General features: G+C 41.1%; 1 protein-coding gene across 2 annotated transcripts in view; it reads left to right on the forward strand.

The window, feature by feature from the left end:
* Positions 1–21,609, forward strand: part of LOC119653678 (ran-binding proteins 9/10 homolog) — a 38,900-nt gene extending 17,291 nt beyond the window's left edge. The window contains exons 2-12 of one of the 2 annotated variants that reach the window (XM_038058525.1): positions 3,597–3,761; positions 3,828–4,018; positions 4,093–4,289; positions 4,335–4,462; positions 4,632–4,783; positions 4,876–5,012; positions 5,100–5,206; positions 10,519–10,596; positions 10,699–10,832; positions 10,905–11,016; positions 19,597–21,609. In XM_038058525.1, the coding sequence (XP_037914453.1) occupies positions 3,597–3,761; positions 3,828–4,018; positions 4,093–4,289; positions 4,335–4,462; positions 4,632–4,783; positions 4,876–5,012; positions 5,100–5,206; positions 10,519–10,596; positions 10,699–10,832; positions 10,905–11,016; positions 19,597–19,733 (1,538 nt within the window). In that variant the 3' untranslated portion in view covers positions 19,734–21,609. The remainder of the gene's footprint in view (positions 1–3,596; positions 3,762–3,827; positions 4,019–4,092; positions 4,290–4,334; positions 4,463–4,631; positions 4,784–4,875; positions 5,013–5,099; positions 5,207–10,518; positions 10,597–10,698; positions 10,833–10,904; positions 11,017–19,596) is intronic. The other variant, XM_038058535.1, reaches the window with a different exon arrangement.
* The last annotated feature ends 670 nt before the right edge of the window (positions 21,610–22,279 follow it).

The following is a 22,279-nucleotide window of genomic DNA, read 5'->3' on the forward strand; positions in this document are numbered from 1 at the left end:
TTAAGCTTGGTTCTATTATGTTTCTTGCTCAGAGCCTGCTGCAGCAGAACCACACGTTAGGATTAGATGGCCTTGCATATCCAGAGATCCCTCCTCGGCTGAATGTCCGATTTTTTACAAAGGTCCTCTATTTGTTCAGTCTCCAATTTAACTTAGGATCCAGGATCACATCCAGATACTTTATTGAAGGAAAATGCCAATCTTTTTCCATTTAATCGCGGGAGACGATTCGAGTACCTCTGCCTTAGTCATAAATGGCGTCAGGTCCATTTTCGTTGGATTTATGTCGAGTCCACATCTTGCCGACCGGTTTTTTCTGCTCACAGCTCTAGTAAACTGGCTATCTGCCAGAACAGCTTGGACTATCTTTATTTTTGACATGTATATTGTCGAATGCGTAAGACATCTCGTGAATTGTGGTTTTTATGGCACGTTGAGATGTTAAGAAGGACATACATCCTCCCATGATCATTCTTAAGTGGATGTCGGAGAAGCGTTCTAGGTCTCAAGCGCGTAAAGGTGAGGCTGACTGGCCGGAAGTCTTTCGCGGATTCGAGCTGCATCTATCCGCAATCGTATAAGCTCCTGTAAATGTTTACATGCCACGGCGCAAACCTTTCTTTCTGTTTCTGATAGGCTCCTGTTTTATTTGGCTAAAATATCGCTGAGTATCGTATTTATGTCGGTAGAACATTTTGGTATCACTGGTCAGCTTCCTGAGATTGAACAGACCTTCCTGGGTGACAATGTCTTTTTGCTGTACTTTACAGAGGAACAGAGTTTAAAGCTGAATCCAAATGTCTTTTCCAGAACCCCGACCTTTGATTCTCGTTCGTCTGTCTTGACCAAATTTCCTCCTAGGGTCTTTGAAAGGTAGGAAATCTCTACAGCAAGATTTAGACTGGAAAATATGCAAGTGTGATCTGAGAAGGATCTCTAGGCGGACACTCTCCAGCTGCCTGCGTGAAAGTCGCTTTGCCTGTTAGTAGGGTGATATCCGGGACCTCCTCCTAATCGTCACAGCTCCCCGACCTAGGGAAATGTTTGATTTACTGCACCTGTTATATAAAGATAGGTTTGTGTTAATAATAAATTCAAAGAGAGAGTCATCTCTTTCGTTGATTTCCAAACCGCCCCAAAAAGTGTGATTCGCATTGGCTTCGCAGCTTATCAACAGGTTGGCCTGCTTTGCTGCGATAATGGGTGCCAGGTGCTGTAATTCTTCATGAATCAGCTTCGATTGTGAGCCATGTACACCAACGAGATATACGCGTTCTCCGATCCCGGTTGCTCTAGGTTCGTCCCGATCAATGTCACGTGTGCTATGAAGTAAATCGTAATATTTACTTTGTAGTCCTTTGATGGTTTGCCCGCCTCTGAGTTTCTGTATTAATATTACGCAGATTTACCAGGGCTGCCCTCAGCATGATTTCCTTGCGTAGTCAATTACCGTCAAATCGTCGATCTTCATTTTGTCCCACAGCTCTTTGGCGTCGGTTGGGTCCAGGCTACCGTTCGGTTTCACATCTTCTTTACATTCTTGACTCCGAACCGCATTTTGTAGTCCATCTTTTCCAGTGCCTCCAGGCACTCAATTCGTACTAAGTAGAAAAGTATAGCTGTTTACTTTTGGTTCTTCTTCTTTGATCACAGACGTTCATGGGAATCCTACAATTCTGAAGACGTAAAGCTGGAACGAGCTTATTCTTATTCATACAGATTTTTGGCAACCAGATATGAGACATCGTTCTTCTAGGAGTCTCATATGGGACTAGCTTCAACTTTACCCCCTCCCAGACGTCGCCGATTTTAGCAACCGACGAACCGAATAAGTCCCTGTAGAATTGGTCCTCGCATGCTATGAAGTGGATCCCGCGGACCCCCTGGGAGGAATCAAAGCAGGGAATGCTCCTTTGTTCCACTTTGCCGTCCTGTTTAATGCTCAATGACCATTTCCGACAGCCTGCCCTCAACGTTGGTCCACACCTTGGGTGCCCATTTGCTGATAGCGAAGTTACCATCCGTCAGCGCCACCCATAAATAATTCCTAGCCATGTCGCTCAAGGGTTTCGCAATGCGGTGCTCATCGATCGGTCATAGCTTTTTCACTGTTTTCAGAGGTTGTTTGGCATACGAGCCCTTGTACACTCCCTCCTATTGTTTCATTGTTCGGCCTCATTCTGAGATGGAATGCGCTTGAAGGTAGTAGGTTTCGCGTTCTATTGGTTCTCCGCTCGCCGACAGTACCGACCTCATTGCAAAGTAATCTTGCTCAGAAGTAATACTAGTAGTACTATCTCTCGAACAAAACTCTAACGAACTTCCGCTTCTTCGGTGGCTTCTGATAGCCGATATTCTTGTCGACTCTTATTCTTTGGAGGGTCTGATTTTCAGGAAGGAAGCTCCTAGTCTGAGGTCTCTGCTTTTAATTCCAGTATAGCAATACTACGATTGGCATTAACTCTATTATCTCGGCTGCATGCCAACAGCTTGTCCTCCAATGATGGGCTTGGCCTCAACATCTATTCTTCTTCTATCCTTGTCCGTTTTTGTTTTAAAAGGTTCAGGTCCATGTTTTGATCCTAACAACTTTGCTCGCCCGGGCACCAAGGTGAAGGTCTTACTTGAAAGTGAGAAAGTCTGCATACTAGAGATCAAGCTCCCAATTGACCACGCAGGTTTCGGGGTTTGTTTTTCCAACTTTCTTGGGGTTCGGTTCTTATAGCACCTTTTTAGCATAAAGTGGATCGTCTGTTGTTTCCGTTCATCCTCCTCCAGATCCGATTGTGGATCTCTGAAACTTCCATCGTCTTGTTATTAGTGGCACAATGTTCGACCACAGAGCTTGCCAAAAGGTCATTTGTTTCTTAACTGACCGGGAAAGGAGGCGCAATCAGATTGAAATCATTACAATCAGCAGTAGATTTAGGAACTGTCCTTTGGATGTTCATAACAAGAAATGCACCGACATCGGCCTCGATAGGAATCATCATCTAATGGTCGCTTGCGTGTTGCGTTCACTACTTCGCGGAGGGTTGAAGAGTTGCGCTCCCCCAAATTTAGCACCGACCTCATAGTCCAATTGTCTTTCGATAGTGGAAGAATTACCTTGTTGATCGGATGGCAGATGGTCTTCTTGCGAGCGGATCAATGAACAAAAGGGTTTGAAGACTATTGATCACTGTGAGTGGTGGCGTGACATTTTCCTTAACGTGTACAATGAGAAACCTCAAGGTTTCTGTATTTTTCTCGAATGCTTTCATAATTTACGCCGTGTAAGTGGTTAGTGGGATGAAAGTGGAGACGCTCAAGCAAGCATTTTTACTCCAAAGGATATTAGTATGCGAAAGATGAACGTCAAATGATCTAAACTCAAATCTGCAATTCCCAAATAAAACGAACCAAACTATGATATCTAAAGACGATGAATCTCTACACGATCACAGCCAAACACATACTCACAAAGCTGAATTTATAGCAAATCGTTGCTCTTCACGCTTTCCGCTTTGAGAATTTATTCCATTTTTATCCCTTTCCTTCCAATTGAATAACCCGGAAGTACATGTTTAATAATAAATTGATTTCTAATTCCATAGGAGCTGGAAAATCTCACACAGATGCAGCATCAGTGCGGACAGATCATCCGATTCCAGCCGCCTGCGGTCTCTACTACTTTGAAGTTAAAATCATCTCAAAAGGAAAGAATGGATACATGGGCATCGGTCTCACATCACAAAATTTCAAAATGAATCGTCTGCCAGGTAATCAAAAATATTTACAATTATTCATAGAAATCGAATACACATGAAATGTTCATCTATTTTTAGGTTGGGATAAGCAATCATACGGATATCATGGCGATGATGGAAATTCATTTTGTTCATCGGGCAACGGACAGTCATACGGTCCAACTTTCACAACTGGTGACGTTATCGGATGCGGCGTGAATATGTTAAATAATACTTGTTTTTATACAAAGAATGGACTCGATTTGGGTGTTGCTTTTCGTGATCTTCCAGTAAGTATTGAACTATTGAATGTTATCTGAAAGATTCGGCTTGGCCATATCTAATAATGTTTTTCTAAAAATTGATGTTGCAGACCAAACTATATCCGACAGTTGGTCTACAAACACCTGGCGAAGAAGTCGATGCAAATTTCGGACAAGAACCATTTCAGTTCGACCAGATTGAAGATATGATAAAACAGATGCGTGCTGAAGCAGTAGCTAATATTCATAATTTCCCATTGCCACATAATCAAGGAGAATCTGTTGCTTTAATTAATAAGTAAGTTGTATCGGGTATTGTTGAAAAATCATAATTGTTTTATAGTTTGCTTTCTTTCAGAATGGTTTCATCATACTTAGTTCATAATGGCTACAGCAGTACTGCAGAATGTTTTGCTAAGACAACTGGCCAAGATATAAACGAGGAACTTTCATCAATAAAGACTCGACAAAGTAAGAGACGTTGTTTTTTGGTCTGCATGATTTTGTTTTCCAATTTTTCACCTGCAGACCAGCCCCCTTGTCCCGTCATTTTCGTAGAATCCCACTCGACTTCCACTTTACCCTAATTTAGTGTACCAAATATTCAATCGAAACTAAAGCAATTTTCATTTTATTTCAGAAATCTTAAAATTAGTTATGTCCGGTCGGATGGGACAAGCAATAGAGCAGACTCTGCGCACGTATCCAGGCCTGCTGGAAAACAACCAGAATCTGTTGTTTATGTTAAAATGTCGGCAATTTGTGGAAATGGTAAACGGTTCAGATATTGAGGTAAGCAAAATCGTGCTCGTAACTATCCAATTTCTGCCTCGAAACATCATTACGGAACTCGATACTAATTTTTCCGCTTCTCTGTATTTTAGTGCCCTCCCAACTCAAAATCTAGTCCAGTTCAAACGTCTGTTATTCAATCAACGAAGTCATATCAAAATGGCTCATCGACAAATAATGTGATAGGTGACGGCGTGCAAGATAATCAAGACATGAAAAATTCCGAAAAGTAAGTTGTATTGTTTTTATGAGCCTTTTGATAGCATCTCTTATCAGATGGGTTTGATAATCTTTGTTTTTTGTTTATATTGCATAGTTTTTCGCCTGTGAATAGTGATTCAAATAGAAGCCACGATCTCGAAATAAACTCACATAACGATTATATGAATGATGTCGAAATGGAAAATGGTCACATAGCGAATGGTAAGTTTGATTATAATCTGCATTGTATAAAGGCAATCTTGTGCCTGGGTAATTCGTGTTCAATAGTTTCATATTTGTTCCCTGCAAGATGCTTTGTTTGAAGGATCCCAAGCAGCGGGAAGGCGATTATAACTAGCTTTTGGTTATGAGTTTGAAAACATCGGGATGGGATGCCTAATAATTTAGATACAAATTTATTTGCTTAAATTAATGTGCTCCGTCTTTGTGGTGCATTGTATTCACAAAAGCTGGCTCTTTGGCAAAGTTAGTAATGATAAAAGAAAGGAGTTTGCTTAGGATCTTCGTTTTTCCTGGTTTTCTGTTGCTTCTTCTATTTTTCCAACAAAGTGCAGTTGTTGTTTGTTGAGGTAGTGTCATTTGGTATTTCAACTAATCGTCATTCCGTTCAATAGCGGGATAGATACCACCCTCTTCACAACTTCGACAATGCAAACGGTTGGGCAAGCCGAGCTTGGTGAAAAATAAGATATTTCGCCGCTGTAGCGTCTCCTTTAATGTCATTCATGTATATTTTGGCTACCTTGGATTCTGCTTCAGTTTTGAGGGGATGAATGCTCATGGTTCCTTGCGTTGGTAAAAAATGAAGTAGTCATCTTGACGTGGCGATCGACAAGACGATTATAGAGTCAAAGCAAAGCGTTAGGTATCTTAGATTTACACTCGACCGAAGATGAGTTTTTTCGAACAAATCAAAACAGAGGCGGACAAGACTGCAGCAAGAGTTTTAGTCCTTACTCGGCTAATAATAAATTTTGGGGGACCTACCTCTAGCAGTAGACACTTTCTCATAAGGGCGATACAGATAGTTCTGCTCTGGTTCGCCAAGGTCTGAACTAATGCTCTGCGAGAAGTTTCATCATATGCTCCTTGCACAAGTACAGAGATAGGGGGAGAGGGAGACCTAGCGGATGGTGTCTATCTACTGTATTCTCTCACAACCGGTTGATCGTGGGAGATCTATAAGCATAAAAGAAAGAACTCAAGGGTAGTGGGAATGACCACATATACTGAATGAATGGCATGTCTTTTTGAAAAATGAGTTGCTAGGCAGATGGACTGCGCAACTCATTGGAAACCTATGTCTGTGGCTGAAACACAAACATGATGATATTGAGTCTTTCTTTATTCAGCTGCTAAGCAGGCAAAGTAATTTTCAGTTTTATCTTTGAAGTCGAATTTCCAGATCAAAGCTAATCTTGACCTTAGGTAATGCTTATTGGAGTTCAAGCTGTAGGTCCATTCTAAGGTCTGGATGAGCTCGGATGACTGGGAGTGACTGGTGCGGTGATGCATTACTCTTGTTAGCAGTTGCATTGAAAAGTGCAGTTGTTAATCAGTCAACGCTTATCTACTTTTGTTTCCTTGTCGTGGTCAAAACTCGATCCGAAATACACGCGACGACTGTAAATGATCTTTCGGAAAGTGGCTCCATCTTCTTCTTGACTCTTTCGTTCCTCACAGAAATGTACGAATTGATTAAAACGTCTTTAAGGATAAAGATCTTGCCAAAATAAAGAGCTCATCTCTGGACCTGAAGAATTTCTCAGGTATCCGGTCCCGCAACTAACACCACGAGATCTTTCTAGGCGTTATGTGATGGTCAAAAAGTGCAGTTGGAAGGGTATTGATCCGATTTGTGTTTGTGTCATGGCATTTGATGCACACTTCTAGCGAGTAAACGGTGATATCCTGTTGTTCCGATCTTCTTCCATTCTTAGAGACGAGTAAAGACTTTTAAGAAGAAAAATACAAAATAAAGTCTTTGGTCGCTACACAATTGAATACATGGTGGCCAATATCTTTTAAATGCAGTCGTCTACTACGGCTAGGGACCCCCTCGCCGACTACCCTGGGAAAGTGGGTTGCACTTACGCATAGCCAGCAATACATTGCTCGCCCTTTTTTTAAGTATAACCTAACCACTGACACTTTCGCTCTCTAATCAAAACATCCAACGGTAATGGAACAATTTGACTTAACTCATCAATATGGCTTCAGAAAGCCACATCACTTCGATCACATGGTGGAGCGAGGTGTTAAGGAAGGTTTGGAGCTTTGGAATAACAGTGGTGGTCACTTTCCATGTGCTACACTCATATAATATCACGTAGAAAACATTTCCGCGGGACAACCTCAACGTGGTGTTGAGGCGTTTGCATTTCCAGATTTTAAATAAAACAGCAAAGACGGATCTAACGGTAGGGTGAGATCAAGGTCAAGATCAGTACCACCGTCGCATCGCAAAAACAATCCTACCAAGATAGATAGATTGTTCAACGATCATGATGTTCTGCTCATTGATGCATATAGAAAGAATGCGATAACCAGTTAGGCTAAGAACCTTGGTTTTGTTGATGTTTATCGTCAGTTTGAATCTATCTCCTCTTCTTTCTAAATCACAACAATTTGGCCAATACCTATGACACGATGAGGGAGTAAACAAATGTTATCAGCATAGTCGAGGTGTTTGAGGAAAGATGTCATGGTCCACTGGAGCCGTGCACGTCCTCTTAACAATCCAGCATGGAGAACAAAATACAATCTTACCGAACTCTTCTTTGAAATTCAAATTCCTTAAGAATTTTACCTGCATCACAACACATGGCATTTTGCACGATCATATGCCACTCTGACAACAGCTATTAGCTCCTCCTGCCCCTCCTGGGTAAAGTATTCCAGATACACTCTGTGTTCACCCTTTCGAAAGTTTTGTGTAAATCGATGAAAGGCAGCTGAAGTCGAGATCTGAACTTCGCAACACTCACGAATTTGTTTAATCCCTTTCAGGATAATTTTAACTATTATCTCTGTGACGGTAGAAAACACGCAAATACCCTTTCATTTGTCTCGCTCAAGACGCGTTCCCTTCTCCGGAATTTTGACGATCATCCCCTCTTTCCATTCACTGGGATTTACGCAGTTCTGCAGAGAGAGCCGGACCTACGATGATCGCCTCCGCGGGAAGACTGTCAAGTCCTTGCCTCACTTGATCGCATTGATGGCCGAGCTTCCCCTTTTCTTTGGAGGAGTAGTCGGTATCCGCATATTACGGTGACTACCCATTTTATTCACAATAGGTGGAACTTCATCAGGTGTTATACTGTTGATGATCGTGGTGAAAAGTTCCCTTTTGTCATGTCGTTCGCTACCCTTCACTTACCGGAATTTTCAGCGGCTCCGGAGCTCAAACACAGGACATTCACCCCTACTCACAGCGGCAATAAGAGCCCTCAATTCCCTACCGCCTTCATGTTCCGGCAATCAGCCATTTCTTATGGTGCCCTTTCAAAACGTGACCAACAACTTCAATTGAGAAAGGCACTTTTGACGGCGACCCAGTGCTCATCAATATTCACCGATCAAAATGTCTGCCGGACGATCAGCAAGATAGTTTTCCAACTCTCGTCAGTTGGCTCCCTTAAGCGAATCATGTTGAGCTTCAGCAGTTGAACCACCCCTGCGAGAAGATGCGGACGCGGATACACAAGCGGAAATAAAGGCCATCAAGTGATGGTCTCGTTCGAAGCCGATGTCAACGCATCTCTTATTTCGAACATCCAGAAAACAAATCCTAAATCTACTGCTGCCCGCAATGTCGATCTGATTAGAGGTACATTGCTAGTTAGCTGACACCAAACTGAGTTTATGCCAGGCATTGCGCTCGAACAATATGTCATCAATGCCAAGGCGGTGGAAATTGGAGAAAGCTGCTAACCTCGCACCCAAGAAGACTATTGTAGGAGATTCATCTCTCGGTGCATTGTTTAATTTTGTATGGTGGAAGAAGAGAGGGCACCATTTATTGTTATGGTCTCCAAGATCGTGTTTACCCATCACATGTCCGAGCAAGATGTTACAAGGGCATTCAGATCTCCCATCACGATGAAAATGCCCCCTTTTGAAAGCCTGTTCTGGACTGTATTAGATGGATGTCAGAAAGCCTTCTTTCCTTCTGCAGCGGAAGTCTCTCTTGGTGCGTAGCACTAAACTATTGAGATTTTCCTCATCCTGAATCAGAATTTCGCAGTAAGCATCTTGCCTGCTATCGGTTTGCCTGACAAGAGGGCGCGCCTAAAGCCCGTCATCCACGTACAGTTCGGCGCCTCAGCTACGCCTGAAGAATCCCCATTTAATCAGCGGTCGTAACGTGGGTGAGATGCAGTCTGTCTGTCATTTTTGACTATTCAGACGGCCGGTGATTGAATGGAAAATGATTCGGCAGCCAACCGGCCAGACACGTTTCTTTAGGCTGTGAGCGAGAATTTTATGGGCATTTTCATCGCCGGTGAAGATTTTTAATAAATGCTCGCACAAAAATTTCTCAAATTCTTGTCTCCAGGCCTTCCATGTCCAGAGTGGAACTAATGATGCTGCGGTTTTGCCGGTACGTGAATGGTGCTGTCAGTTCAACTGGCAACCGAGTGCATTGCGGGCTTATCCGGGTTTGCCCTTGCCCCCTTTCTGAGTGTTACACGGCATGAAATTTACAATCCCCAACTCCCGGGGGATTCACTGCCTCACCGACTTCCCGTCTTAATAGAAAACCATTAGTCAGGGTGGTCTCTGAAACGTCGCCTTATTCCTCTCTCAAACTGGCTTGGCGTCTATGACGTCTCAATAAGTATTGTATTAGCGACATAAAGTTTGCGAGTAGGTTTTCCTGCGAGTATTTGAAAGAATAATGAAACATAAGGGTGAATCCTGTTTTTCTGTTACATTTTTCGTGGAAAACTTACTCTCGATCTCTCAAATGCGGGATAGCCCGAATAATTTCCCTGCTACTAGGAGTTTTACCATTGGCATGATTGCTCACATTTTCGAGCTTTTCCTCGGTATTGGTAGTGATAGTAGCAGGGGCGTCTGTTCTTCCAGTCCTTGCAAGGTTCCAAGTCATGTCGCACACGATTGCTTGGTACCTACATTTTCCCAGATCGAGAAACTACCAATAGCTCCGACTTGTCTCATCTTTATCTGCTCTGCAATCATGCTTTGTTTATTTTAACTCTGCACGAACTTTTTCGTTTCAAGTTTTAATGTTCTTGCCGTACAGGTGTGGAAACATGAGTCGTCGCGTCGCAGTTCTAAAATTTCTAAAGGTATCAAAAAGAACATTTCGATAGTAAGAACTTAGTGGCCAAAATGTTAAAAGGAAATGCTAGCGTCCTTCGATCGTGGGTCGAATACAATAAACCACTACAGTCTAAGTGCTCAGAGGCTATGTCTACGATCTTCCTCTCTCCTCCTTTTATATACACTTTCATTTTTTATTTATTATATCAAAATATTCGCAGTGCACTTTGGAAATGGTTTCAAGGATGGAGATGGTGATAATAATTATGTTAACTCACTAGACACAGATGAAGATATGGGTAAGATAATTCCAGATTCAATTCTACTTAAATATATTAACAGTTGGTCAACTCTCCGTCTAAACATATTAAAACTTTTTCTATTCTAAATCTCATTTTCAGAAGTTGATGCTCCATCACGTAAGCCTGGTGCTGGTTTCGAAAGAATATTAGAATTCGGCCGGGAATTATTTCAAATGGGTCAACAGTTAGAAAAAGAAAATCGAATGAACGATAACGATAGAAAGATGTTGGAGGTAAGCGTGCATATCGAATAACTGCAATGTTATCGACAAGGCCTCATTTTGATTTTACTTCTCATCTTCCAGGATGCATTTAGTTTAATAGCATACTCAAATCCATGGTCAAGTCCACTTGGCTACCAGTTATGTCCTTCAAAAAGAGAACCCGTTTGTTCGGCTCTTAATTCGGCCATATTAGGTAAGTTGACGTTGTCAATATTCTATTATTAAATGTAAAATTAATTGCAAGTTTGATGAGTATAGAAGTTGATAACTACGTTAGATTCACCCTTTTTGATTAAGGGTTTTCGATGATTGTATTCAAAATTATTTAAATTATATTGAAATGGAAATATACTGTACAGAATGCTCTTTCTTGAGTAGTTTTGACTGTTGTTGATTAACTACCAACATATGTATACGTTTGTGTTCGACAGGTTTCAATTTTGATTTTGCATACGACCTTCGACTAACGCTCGCGTATAGTAACGAAGCTATTTCCTAATTGTTCGTCGATATACCGAAAATCTCGAAGTCGGTTGGTTTTAGTCGGTTATCACTGACCTTCCTTGGTTTGCCTTGAATTTCACTAGTTCTACAACTTTTACGCCAATATCTTCCTTCGCGCTTGTACGAAGGCGAAGTAAAACCGTCGATAGAATGACAATCCATTCTCCATTGTGTGGCACCCTTCAGCAATCGGTGTCCTCGTCGGAGCGTCTTGTTAACCTATTATCGTTTAAGCATACGAGAAACCCTTTGGTTGCGTTAAAAGTAAACGATTTCGCTATGGACGTGGGTGAATCTAGAGTCTGGCATGCCGGTTTCCCATGGGAAGGTTTAGATTGCCTTCCAAATCTTGTTATGTTGAGGCGAACACATGTACGAATCCACTCAAAAATGTCTTTGGACATGCTAGGACAAACATATTTGCGAGATATCAGCCTCTGTGTAGTGCGTTCACTGGGATGAGAAAAGTGATGGGTGATCTCGAAGTTTTTCTGACTGAGAGTTTTTTGTGTTTCGGATATCGATAAGTCGTAGTATAACGTGGTATCGCTGTCGTCAACTCGAAGCTTTTTCAATACCACTTACATCTGGCAGTGAAGTAGTTGTTGAAGTTGGTTGTCGTCCTTCTACGCTAACACGAGTTTTTTCGATGTCACCAAAACAGAGCGTAACGGCGCTAACCCGAGACAATGCGCCTGTTCTTACGTTTCCGTCGCCAGCGATCTAAAGAATATTCATCGAAAATTGTCTCGGAATTGCTTTATCGACTTGTTGAAGGCAATAGCGCCACATTGTATCTTACATTTTCGGAAGAATATCAACGAATAAGCGCAGCAGAAATTCAATTCCCGGAGAACGTCATCGATATACCGCCGAAATATTTGCGCGGCGTTAAATAAGCCAAATGTCATACCTTTAAACTCTAAGAATTCAAACAATATCCTCCAAAGCGACTAATCTGATGGAATCCTTTCGTTATATCGATCTTTGGGATATTTGTCGACAAGACGACGATAACTTCCACATGATCTCCATTGTTTTGTCTTTTTCCACACCAAATGTAATGAACTACTTTAAGGTTGGCATATGCCCTGCTGAAACAAATAACCGTCTTGCTGTCGCAAATTGGTGGTCTCTGTGTCACAATATGTTATTTTCGTCGTGTTGGCGAGTCGTTATGCTGCACACGGGATCGTGATGTCGAAGGATTCCTTGAGCAGATCATGATAATGATCATTCGATTTCGAAATCCTTACGGGGAAAAAACGTAATATCAGTGGCTTTTACAATGCAAGATAAGTTTGTCTTTCCATCGATTAACTTCCTCGCGGATTTACTATAAGGCTAAGATCAACGTTGATTGTTGGCTCTCTTACTTCTGCGGTAGAGAACTTCCACATGAAGGTGGTCGTAAGCCGAAGTCCAGGGTCATGATTCGTTGTCTGTAAATTTTAATGGGCCTATTGTTGGCGACATAAAGATTAAAGTGTGTAGGTGTGTGTTAATTTGTTTATTCTTTGACAAGACTGAAACATCAGCACTAGTATCTACCATGAAACCCATTCCACTTCTCTGATCGAAAACAAATAATCGGCAAGTTTGATGGCAGTAATTCGGGACGACGTACTTGGTTTCTCGAACTCGCTTTGGCTTTGCTTTTCTACTGACATGGCGGTCGGCAATTGCGGGATCGGCTCCGAAACGTTGGTGGAAAAAACATAACTGTCGATTTCGCAAACAGAAATACTGTCTTCTATTAGGGGATTGGGATCGGGTAAGCATTACAACTTCAGTCGATCAATGCGATTAAGAATTTACATTAGCAAAGCATTCCTTAGGAGTTTTCTGATTAGATGCGGATAATCACTTCGGTAACATCCTACCAAATAGTTTTTGGGGGCAGGTAAGTAGTGTTTTGGTCTCCTTATGCAGGTGATCTTGGGATGACATCGGGAGCCAGCCACTTAGTCCATTGGATATTACTTTAGTAAGAAGATAAGGTACCAGCTGCATACTTTGGTGTAGATCTGTCAAACGCTCTATAGGTTACCACTACAGCCCGCTTATCCTTCTCCAAGGAGCTTTTTTCTGCTTCTCGTTATAAATCGGATGCTTTCAAAAGGTGTGGAGAGCTCTCTGATACATACAAGTTGAATAGGATGAGAGACAACACTTCATGGGGAACACATTATTTGATTCTATCAAGTTTTATCTGGTTGTATTTAAACTCCCTGAAGGAGTCCCAGTGAGACACATAATTGGCGATACATTTAATTATTTGAATTGGAGGGAATCAAAATTACTTGGAGGTAAGGACGGGGTTGATTAAGGCTATTTTGAATTCGGGATGTCACAGCGAAGCCGTCGTGGTGCTGTGAATCTTCCGGAAGCTGTGGTTATGTTTAGCGAGTTGAATATTGTTGCAGGTTTCGGAAGAAGATATGTTTCAAGCGTCTTGGCAACAGGGATATGTTAAAAAAATGATAGGGCGATAAGACTAGTGATGGTTTCTCCCTAGGATTTTGATCGGCCACAATTATCGATAAGAAAATTAAATTATATTTTTGTCTGTGGTAGTCAATATGTTACCATTCTCAAGGTAAAAGAGGCTAAACTTGGGAATAGAATTCAGTCGAACGGATTTTGAGAATTATCAAAAGCGTCATGAAGGGATTTAGGGTGGTCATTAATGGCTCTAATGAATGGTATGTCAAGTTTCTTGAGCATTTCACCAGGTCCTTTGAGCTTTTGAATGTGAACATTCCTGGATATGTTACGGTTGTGTTTGTCAGATGGCGGGTGAGAGATGGATATAATAGACTCGTCTTTAAGGTTTTGTGTGAAATAAGACCTTATTAAAATCGACCAATGTCTGCCTGTCTGTCTGTCACACCCGATTTATTCGAAAACGGTTAAACCGATTATCACAAAATTTGATGAGAACGTGTGGTCTGTGAACCCCTTTACATATAGCGAGTGGCGCCATTTTGTGTTCGATTTGAAGGGGGCTGCCATACATGCGAAAGAGGGATGTCAATTTTTTTCACGAAATATGGTCGTATGGGGTATCAAATGCAAGAGCTCGATTATTACTTTTCGAAAATCTTCTTATTTTTGATATTGAGTAAAGAATAGGAACGGAACGGGTTGCCAATAAGCTCCAGACGAGCTGGTGCATCTGCCGCCAATATAAGTCGAAATATCGTCGTTTAGCGAATAGAAGTCTGGCGTATCTAATTGTTCAAAATTCTTTTCACTACGTTATTTAAATTAGAATGCTAAATTTCAACTCCAATATTCCCTGATTGAATAGTTATGTCTGTGCTTTGTCATGGGTTTCAGGTTCCAGGTAGACCACGGTCCCACTCTGTTCGGCGGGCTATCAACGCCCGACCTCCTTCTATCGGCATCACAAATTCAGTCTTTTCGGAGTACGCTACGATAATATTTGGAAGACGATTATTTGTCGTTTAATTTCGTCTCCTGCGTAGTTGCAAACGAGACGCAATGTGTGCCCGCACTAAAGCCACTGCCGTTGAGAACCGAGATGATATTAGGGTTGACAATAATCGACAATGACAATAGTGTGACTTTGTGTTTCATCAGGAGTCTGTTTTGCCGGCATCATTAATAATCAATGTTGTCGCGATTATACGCCACCGCGAGTGTTGGCCACACAAAAATGGACACGCTGGGTGAGGTGGATTTTTGTTCATTGTTTTCATAACGCATGGCGGTGGAAAGGAAATTCCAATGCCTATAAAAACAACCCACAAAGATGGCACCAATCGTCAGAACAATTGAACAGGTTTATTAAAACACTGCATTACTCAGTGGCGTGCTGAGTAGGCAACTTGTGGTAATATCGAGTAAACTATTGATTCTGCGAAATTCTGGCGATCAATGACGATTCAATATTTGTACATCACACGTAACTATGTTAGAATTTATCAGTATTTCAGTATATTCTATTTTATTTCAATAAATTATATTTTAACCATGTTCTGAAATTACTATTCATTCAAGTCGTTATGATCTTTTCCCATGGCTGCCAAAAGTGACTAACCCTCGAAATTCAATGGTCGGGTTTTTCCTTGACTATCTAAATTTTAAACGGGCGACCCACCCAGGTTGTCGCTAACGGCTATCGCAAGGCATACTCTCATGACATAGAAGCCGGTGTCTAAGGGGACCTTCACTGCAGGATTTCAGTCCAAGCTAAATAGCGTGGCAGTTTTTGAGTGTTACGCACCAACAGGAATTTCCGCTATAGAGAATAGCTAGGACCTCTATGAGCAGCTACACGCAACGTAAAGAGTTCAAAGTTTTATTAATGGCTGGAGGCAATATTGCTAAGCACTGGGTCTTTATCACTGACGTGGATGAAGTTGTTGACTACGCTCTAAAAATCGTCAGAAGACCTAGCTAACAGCGGAAACGTGAAGGCGGAGCGATGAACATAAAGAGTTCAGAGATGTCGATAAAAAAAATAGTTCTTTGTGTCTGAGAGGGTTTTATAAATCCCTCTTTCCTCTCTAATGATTTTTAAATCTAAAAATGGGAGCTCAGAACCTCCAGTATTTCAACTTGATCTTTTTATATACAATGGTAAGGATGTCATCTATATATCTTTAGGAAGTAAACCTTTAATCATAAATAAGTTACTCAAGAAGGATGACAGGGGGTTCCCCATTGCCACAGCTCTGGTTCCTTTGTAAAGTTTCCCTCTGAACGTTAGGTAGCCCACTGTCATATATATCCCAGTAACCTTAATCTTATTCGGGGTACGGAGCAAATATCCGTGGATGTGTCGATCGAGAAGACAGAAAAAGCAGTAAATAGATCACGCATCGAGAAAAGGCGACAATATCATTGTGGTAACCCCATACAATAAAACTCATTATCCCAGGATGGCCGACAAGTGGGTCACCCTAGGACTATATAGCGCAGAATAGTGAAGAAAGAGTGCAAGTTTACCGGAAATTCATGGGGCAGCTGAAGCACACTGCCAAGATTTAGAGGGATAACAACCCATATAAGCCATCCCGACATTGTCTATGTCACCAATTGTTTTCTCGTAAAAAAGTTCGTTAAAATCCCTAATTTACTGTTGTACTTCTTTTTCTTCAACCTTTGTCCCGTTCACAAGCGGGGTTGGCTCGTCGTCATAGGTTTCGCCATTTGGCTCTATCGAATGCCTGATCTGGGTGCAATCTCCAGGCTTTCAAATTCCCATCCAGCGCATCAAGCTCCCGTTGTTTAGGCTTGCCTTTTGGTCGTTTACCATCGACTTCGATGTTCAGACCAATCTTGAGAAGTGAATTCTCGTTAGCACGAATTGCGTGAGCATACCATCGAAGACGCCTCTCTCGCAACGTTTCCACGATTGATGCAACCCCATAACGATCGCGGATATCCTCATTTCGGATGTGATCTAAACATGTGATGCCCCTAGTCCAACGTAACATCTTCGTCTCCATTACCGCAAGACGCCGTTCATTGTCTTTTATAGTCAGCCGACACTCAGAACCATAGAGAGCGACTGGACGGACGACATTGCGGTAAATTTTAGATTTAAGACGTTCGTTGATACGTCGATCACAAAGAATACCAGTTGTGGAACGCCACTCCATCCAGGTTGCGTTAATGCGTGAAGCAATTTCATAAAGAAGTTCTCCATTGGCTGATAGCGTTGACCCGAGGCATTTAAATCGCTCAGCTCTGGGCAGATCACTGCCGTTGGCAATGATTGTGCCGATCGGTCGTCAAAAATTCAGTTTTGTTTAAATTCAATCTGAGACCGTGTTGCATGAGGTGATCATTCCATTTTTGAACAAGTTGCTCTAGATCATTTTTGCTATCAGATGCTAGCAAAACATCATCTGCATAAAGCAGTGTGTAGGGCGCTGGACGTTGGATATCCCGTGGGATGGTGTCCATAACAAGAACAAAGATGAGTGGTAAGAGGGCGCTTCCCTGATGAACACCAACAGAGACATGAAGCGGTTTTGATACACTCGCCATACTTTACTTTTCGGATCGTGGTAGAGCAATTGAACCCAGCGCACGAGTTCTTCTGGCACTAAGTGTTGTCGTAAAGCATACCAGATGAGTTCGTGTGGTACATGGTCAAACGCTTTCTCTAGATCCAGAAAGGCAATGTAAAGAGGGCGATGCTACTCACGGTGTTTCTCCATAAGTAACCGCGCAGCGTGAATTGTGTCAGTAGCAGTTCTTGACAAATCCGGCTTGATTCACGGATTGATTTTGTGACCACAATCAGAGCCCCGCCATGCAAGCACAGCGGTGAGTGCAGGCTCAGCATTCATACCAGTGGATGCAAGGCCTATCTAACACTTCTGCCGCAACTAAGGAGTACGGAACCTGAGTTGTACAGCGCAACTCCACGCTCGAACTCCGAGAGATCTGCCCGTGATATAGGCATTACCACAACCACCATGAAACTCCCACTAGGAGGCCAACCGCAAATAACCGGGCCGAGAACACATCCTCCAGGAATTCTCCTGGAGTATATGCTCTCAGAGGGCCATCCCGGTTCCCATGGTACCAGATAACCTCCGGTGAGGCTTCGTAGCAGAGCCACTTCAGATAAGTTCCTTGCAAACTCGGGTCTGATCGCTCTCCTCGAATACGTGGAGTTGCGCTGACAGGTGGAACTGCTCCAAATGTCGGCAATGATTGTGGAAGTGGAGGATGAGCAAATTCTTCCGTTGAAATCTGCTCGAAGTATTCTCGCCATTTATCCGTTGCGGCTCGACGGTTGGTAAGTAAAATACCGTTCTTGTCATTAACGCAACAGACATGTTCGATATCCTGTGTGCGTTCATTACGGCTTTTAGCAAGTCGATACAGATCTCTCTTGCCATCCCGAGTGTCCAGTTTATCGTAAATATTTTTGTAAAGGGCCGATCGGGTGACAGCAATCGCTTCCTTTGCTTCCCGGTTAGCAGTCTTATAAATTTGCCAATAGACCAGCGTTTTATCTTCGAGAAACTTGTGGTAGAGGCGTTTCTTTTTACGAACCTTCATTCCAACATCGTCATTCCAAAGCTGAGTATCCCGGTTGATGTACCGCTTACCCGGGTTGGTGACTCCGAGGGTTGCAGAGGCCGCTTTGTGGATCGTGTCTTTCATTTGGTTCCACGATTTCGAAATGACTGTGCTACCTTCCATTATTTGTTGTAGTGATAAAACATAATATAATCTTACATTCAGAACAATTACGCCAATATAATTAACGGACAACTATTGAATCAATCAAATACGTATAAGAGCCATCCATTACCTTCAACAGCCATGATTGCAAATGAAGCCTTAGCCGTTATCGACCAAGCCTCCTCTGTCAGCTGTCGTTTGGATTGACGAGCTGAAATCATCAAGGCGCTACATCTTCGGTTTACCCTTCCCCCCCTAGCTTCAGGCGTCTCAGAGAACATTTTTCCTTACGCTTTGATGTAATCCGAAGGTTACGGTTTATCAGAAAGCGATATGCGCAGACGCGGTAAGCCTGGCCGGAGGCTTAGATTTCCCATTGATAAACTTATGGCTGTCCCTTCGTTCAGGTCATGATTGTGGAAATGGAAATGTTAACTTTGTTGTTACTAGTCTAAATAATATTGTGATTGCATCTCGAATATGCTTGCATATTTTTGCAACTACAGTCTTTTGTGTATTGCGGTATAGTTACGACTATCAGACTGCACGGCCAGAAGATTCACTTCTACGTTGCTGTTTTTTGATGATAGAAGAGATTCAAATTCATCACAGAAAATTTATTTGGAACACCGCTGGAATTTATTGGAATAGGATATTGGTAGTCTGAGTCAATACTACTAAGAGTCGAGAGCAAACTACGCTGTATTCTGCAGTACCCCTGGGGGCTCTTCAGTAGAAACGCTATGTCGTATGCAGTCGGTTTCGAAAACTCGTCATTGCACGGCCAGAGAATTCGTCGATTATATTCCAAACTGTACCCCGCGATTCAAGGAAAGATGAAAAGGAGTTCCATAAGAATAATCTCAGACTGTTTTGGTTGAAAGCTGTAGACTCGCCACTTACCAGCGAACTGGCGATTGTGTAAAAAATTAGTTCATCTGCTGGACGTGAATTTACAAATATATTGAATTGCATGCTTTTCGGATTTTTAAGGCCATGTAAGCTTATTTTTGAGCCACTCATCGTAATCATTGTATTGGTAGAATCAAGCGGTAATCACTTACACAACTTTTGTCTTCTTCTCTTCTTTCAGAATCAATGAATTATCCGTGGCGGCCACCATTAGAAATATGCATAGCACATGCATACGAACTCCTTAGATTAATGGCTAATTCATCACTAGGGCAAAGTGCATTCGTCAGTATCGAAGACATTTATCCAAAACATTGACCATGCTCATATTCTTCAAATCTTCTATTTGCCACAGTTATTTAAGCTTAATAATTATATTATCTATTTTCTGTTTTTTTTTTTTCTTTATTTTTCTCCTCCTACTCCCATCATTTTATCATATAATTTCTCCCAAAATCGTTCGTAATTAAATGAATATTATTTGTTAAGTGTAAAAGAAAGAAATCAATTACAAGAGAAAACAATAGATTACATAACAAAGTGCAAGAAAGGATTAAAACCACATTAACCGCGTGCAGGCAAGAACAACTAAAAACTAAACCCTCGAACTAAAGATCCGATCTTTTTTCCAATGAAGTATTCAAACAGAATAAATAATGTAAATAGATGAAATTTGTTGTGACCGGATGATATATAATTGATGATTATTTTTAAACAAAATATACAACAATTTTTACAATCTCTAGTAATGTATGATGCAAGACAGCAATAGTAAAATTACAACAATTTGAAAACAAACGGGAACCCATCTTGTGGGCTCGGGTCAGAGATCATAGACAAACAAATAAACGAAATACAAAAGCAAAGAAACATGTAATTGCGAGCAATGAGACACGACGATGACGGCGGCTGGTGTGAGCATTGGGAAAAATAAAAAAGAAAAATAAATTAAGGAATCTTATTTTGTAGAAGAATACACAATACGCGTTTTTATAAATAATACAACATTTACTATTAATATATATTTTTGATTAGCTATTACAGTGTAAGTTTCAATGTTAAGTTTACGGAGAAACAGCTGAATCGGTTTGTAGAGATATGACGTTTTTTTTTTTTCGAATCGTATAAGAGGACATACTAAGATGATATATTAAAAACAAAAAATATCGACAAAGAAATATTTATGGTGAAGATTTCACTTGTTTTATTTAGATCTTGATCAGTTGCGCTTTCCAATTTTTTGGAAACGATAGAGCATGAGTCTTCGTGAGTCTATTCAAATCATGGTGGTGAGAGAGGCGTTGAGTGGAGGTGCTAGTTTCAGTGAGATATTTCGAGCGGGATCAATAGGGCAGTGATTATTGGTTCAACTCATTCAATGTCGCTTTGTCCCATATCGGACGTTGGTCTCTCTTCAACTATTCTTCTAATTTAATGCTATTTATTTTGGCTTCATCCAAGATGCAAAGAAGCTCTGTTGAGCCCGCAGCAATCGCTCTTCGCTCACTCAACGCGCTGAGATATTTCTATGACTGCTTTATTCATAATTGGTAAATTGAAAGATCTCTTCGATCTCCGTTATCACTTCAAAATGTGTTCATGTATCAGAATTATCAGATTTGTAGAATAAACTGTTTGAAAAAGTGATAGACGGATTAATTCAGATGAATAGGGTTTAGGGTGTTAACACATCGTTCGTATCAGGTGTGCTTAGTATCTCATCTTTTTGTCGTTTTTACATAATCGTAGAATGTCCCGCAGGCTTTCTTCTCATGTGGGACTATCGAATAATGAATTTCGACAAAATCTATGTTTTTAGTAATTATTAGCAACTTTTAAAAGGTCTCTCGTTTTTCTCTGTAAGTTACAGATCTAATCATGCTAATTATTCTAATTCAGAATTTTTTTTGAATATGAAAAATGTAATGAGAGGTCGAGCATGTTTTTTTTCGAATGTAAGGAAGTTTCAATGTTGTTACTGAATTAATTGCGACTCCAAAAAAAGAAAATAATGCCTCTTACTTTTCTAACATTTCTTTGCATTCGTGTTCGAAATTTTTCAAGTTTAAAAGATATTTATAGTTTCTCGTATGGACTAAACTACAAAATAATTCATAATGTGTTCGTTATTAGTTTAACAGTTTGTTTTACGTACGTAATTAGTTTTTATTGTAATTACATGACTTCCATGTTATTTGTTTTGTTTTTGTCAATTATTAGAGAACTCCCTCAATTCCTAAACAAAATTTAATTATTAGAAGTTGGCAAAAATGGTTCAGAAAGTTTGATACTGTTCTTGAAGCAGGGGACCTGCCAGATGGGTTGCTACTGCGTTGGTAATAGAGTGATAGTATTAAGTTTTGTTTTGACATTTGCGGAGAAACTAACAAATGTTCGCTTAAGGGGGTCATCCCGTATGAAGGCCGTTTTTTTTCGCTTTTTTTAGAAATTTTTTGTGAAAAACTGGATGGAGATACAAATACGAATTTTTCACCATATATTAAGCTTTTGTGTAAAACAAAACCTTATTAAAATCGATTCAATGTCTGTCTGTCACACGCACTTTTCTCCAAAACAGCCAAACCGATCTGAACGAAATTTGGTGGACAGATGGGAACTATGGAATCCCACGCATACAGCGAGTGGCATTAATTTAGGTGGAGTTTAAAGGGGGGCTCCCCATACATGCAAAGGGGGGATTCAAACATTTTTTTCACTGGATATAGTCGTGTAGGGTATCAAATGAAAGGTCTCTACTTTCCGAAACTGACATTAGTTTTGGTATAAATTGCAAAATGCGTGAGTAAGGAGTCAAAATGTACGCATTTGAAGTGAGGCAGGACCCATTTTCGGAAATTACCCAA

Source organism: Hermetia illucens, chromosome 1, assembly GCF_905115235.1.
Source record: "Hermetia illucens chromosome 1, iHerIll2.2.curated.20191125, whole genome shotgun sequence".
Taxonomy (NCBI): domain Eukaryota; kingdom Metazoa; phylum Arthropoda; class Insecta; order Diptera; family Stratiomyidae; genus Hermetia; species Hermetia illucens.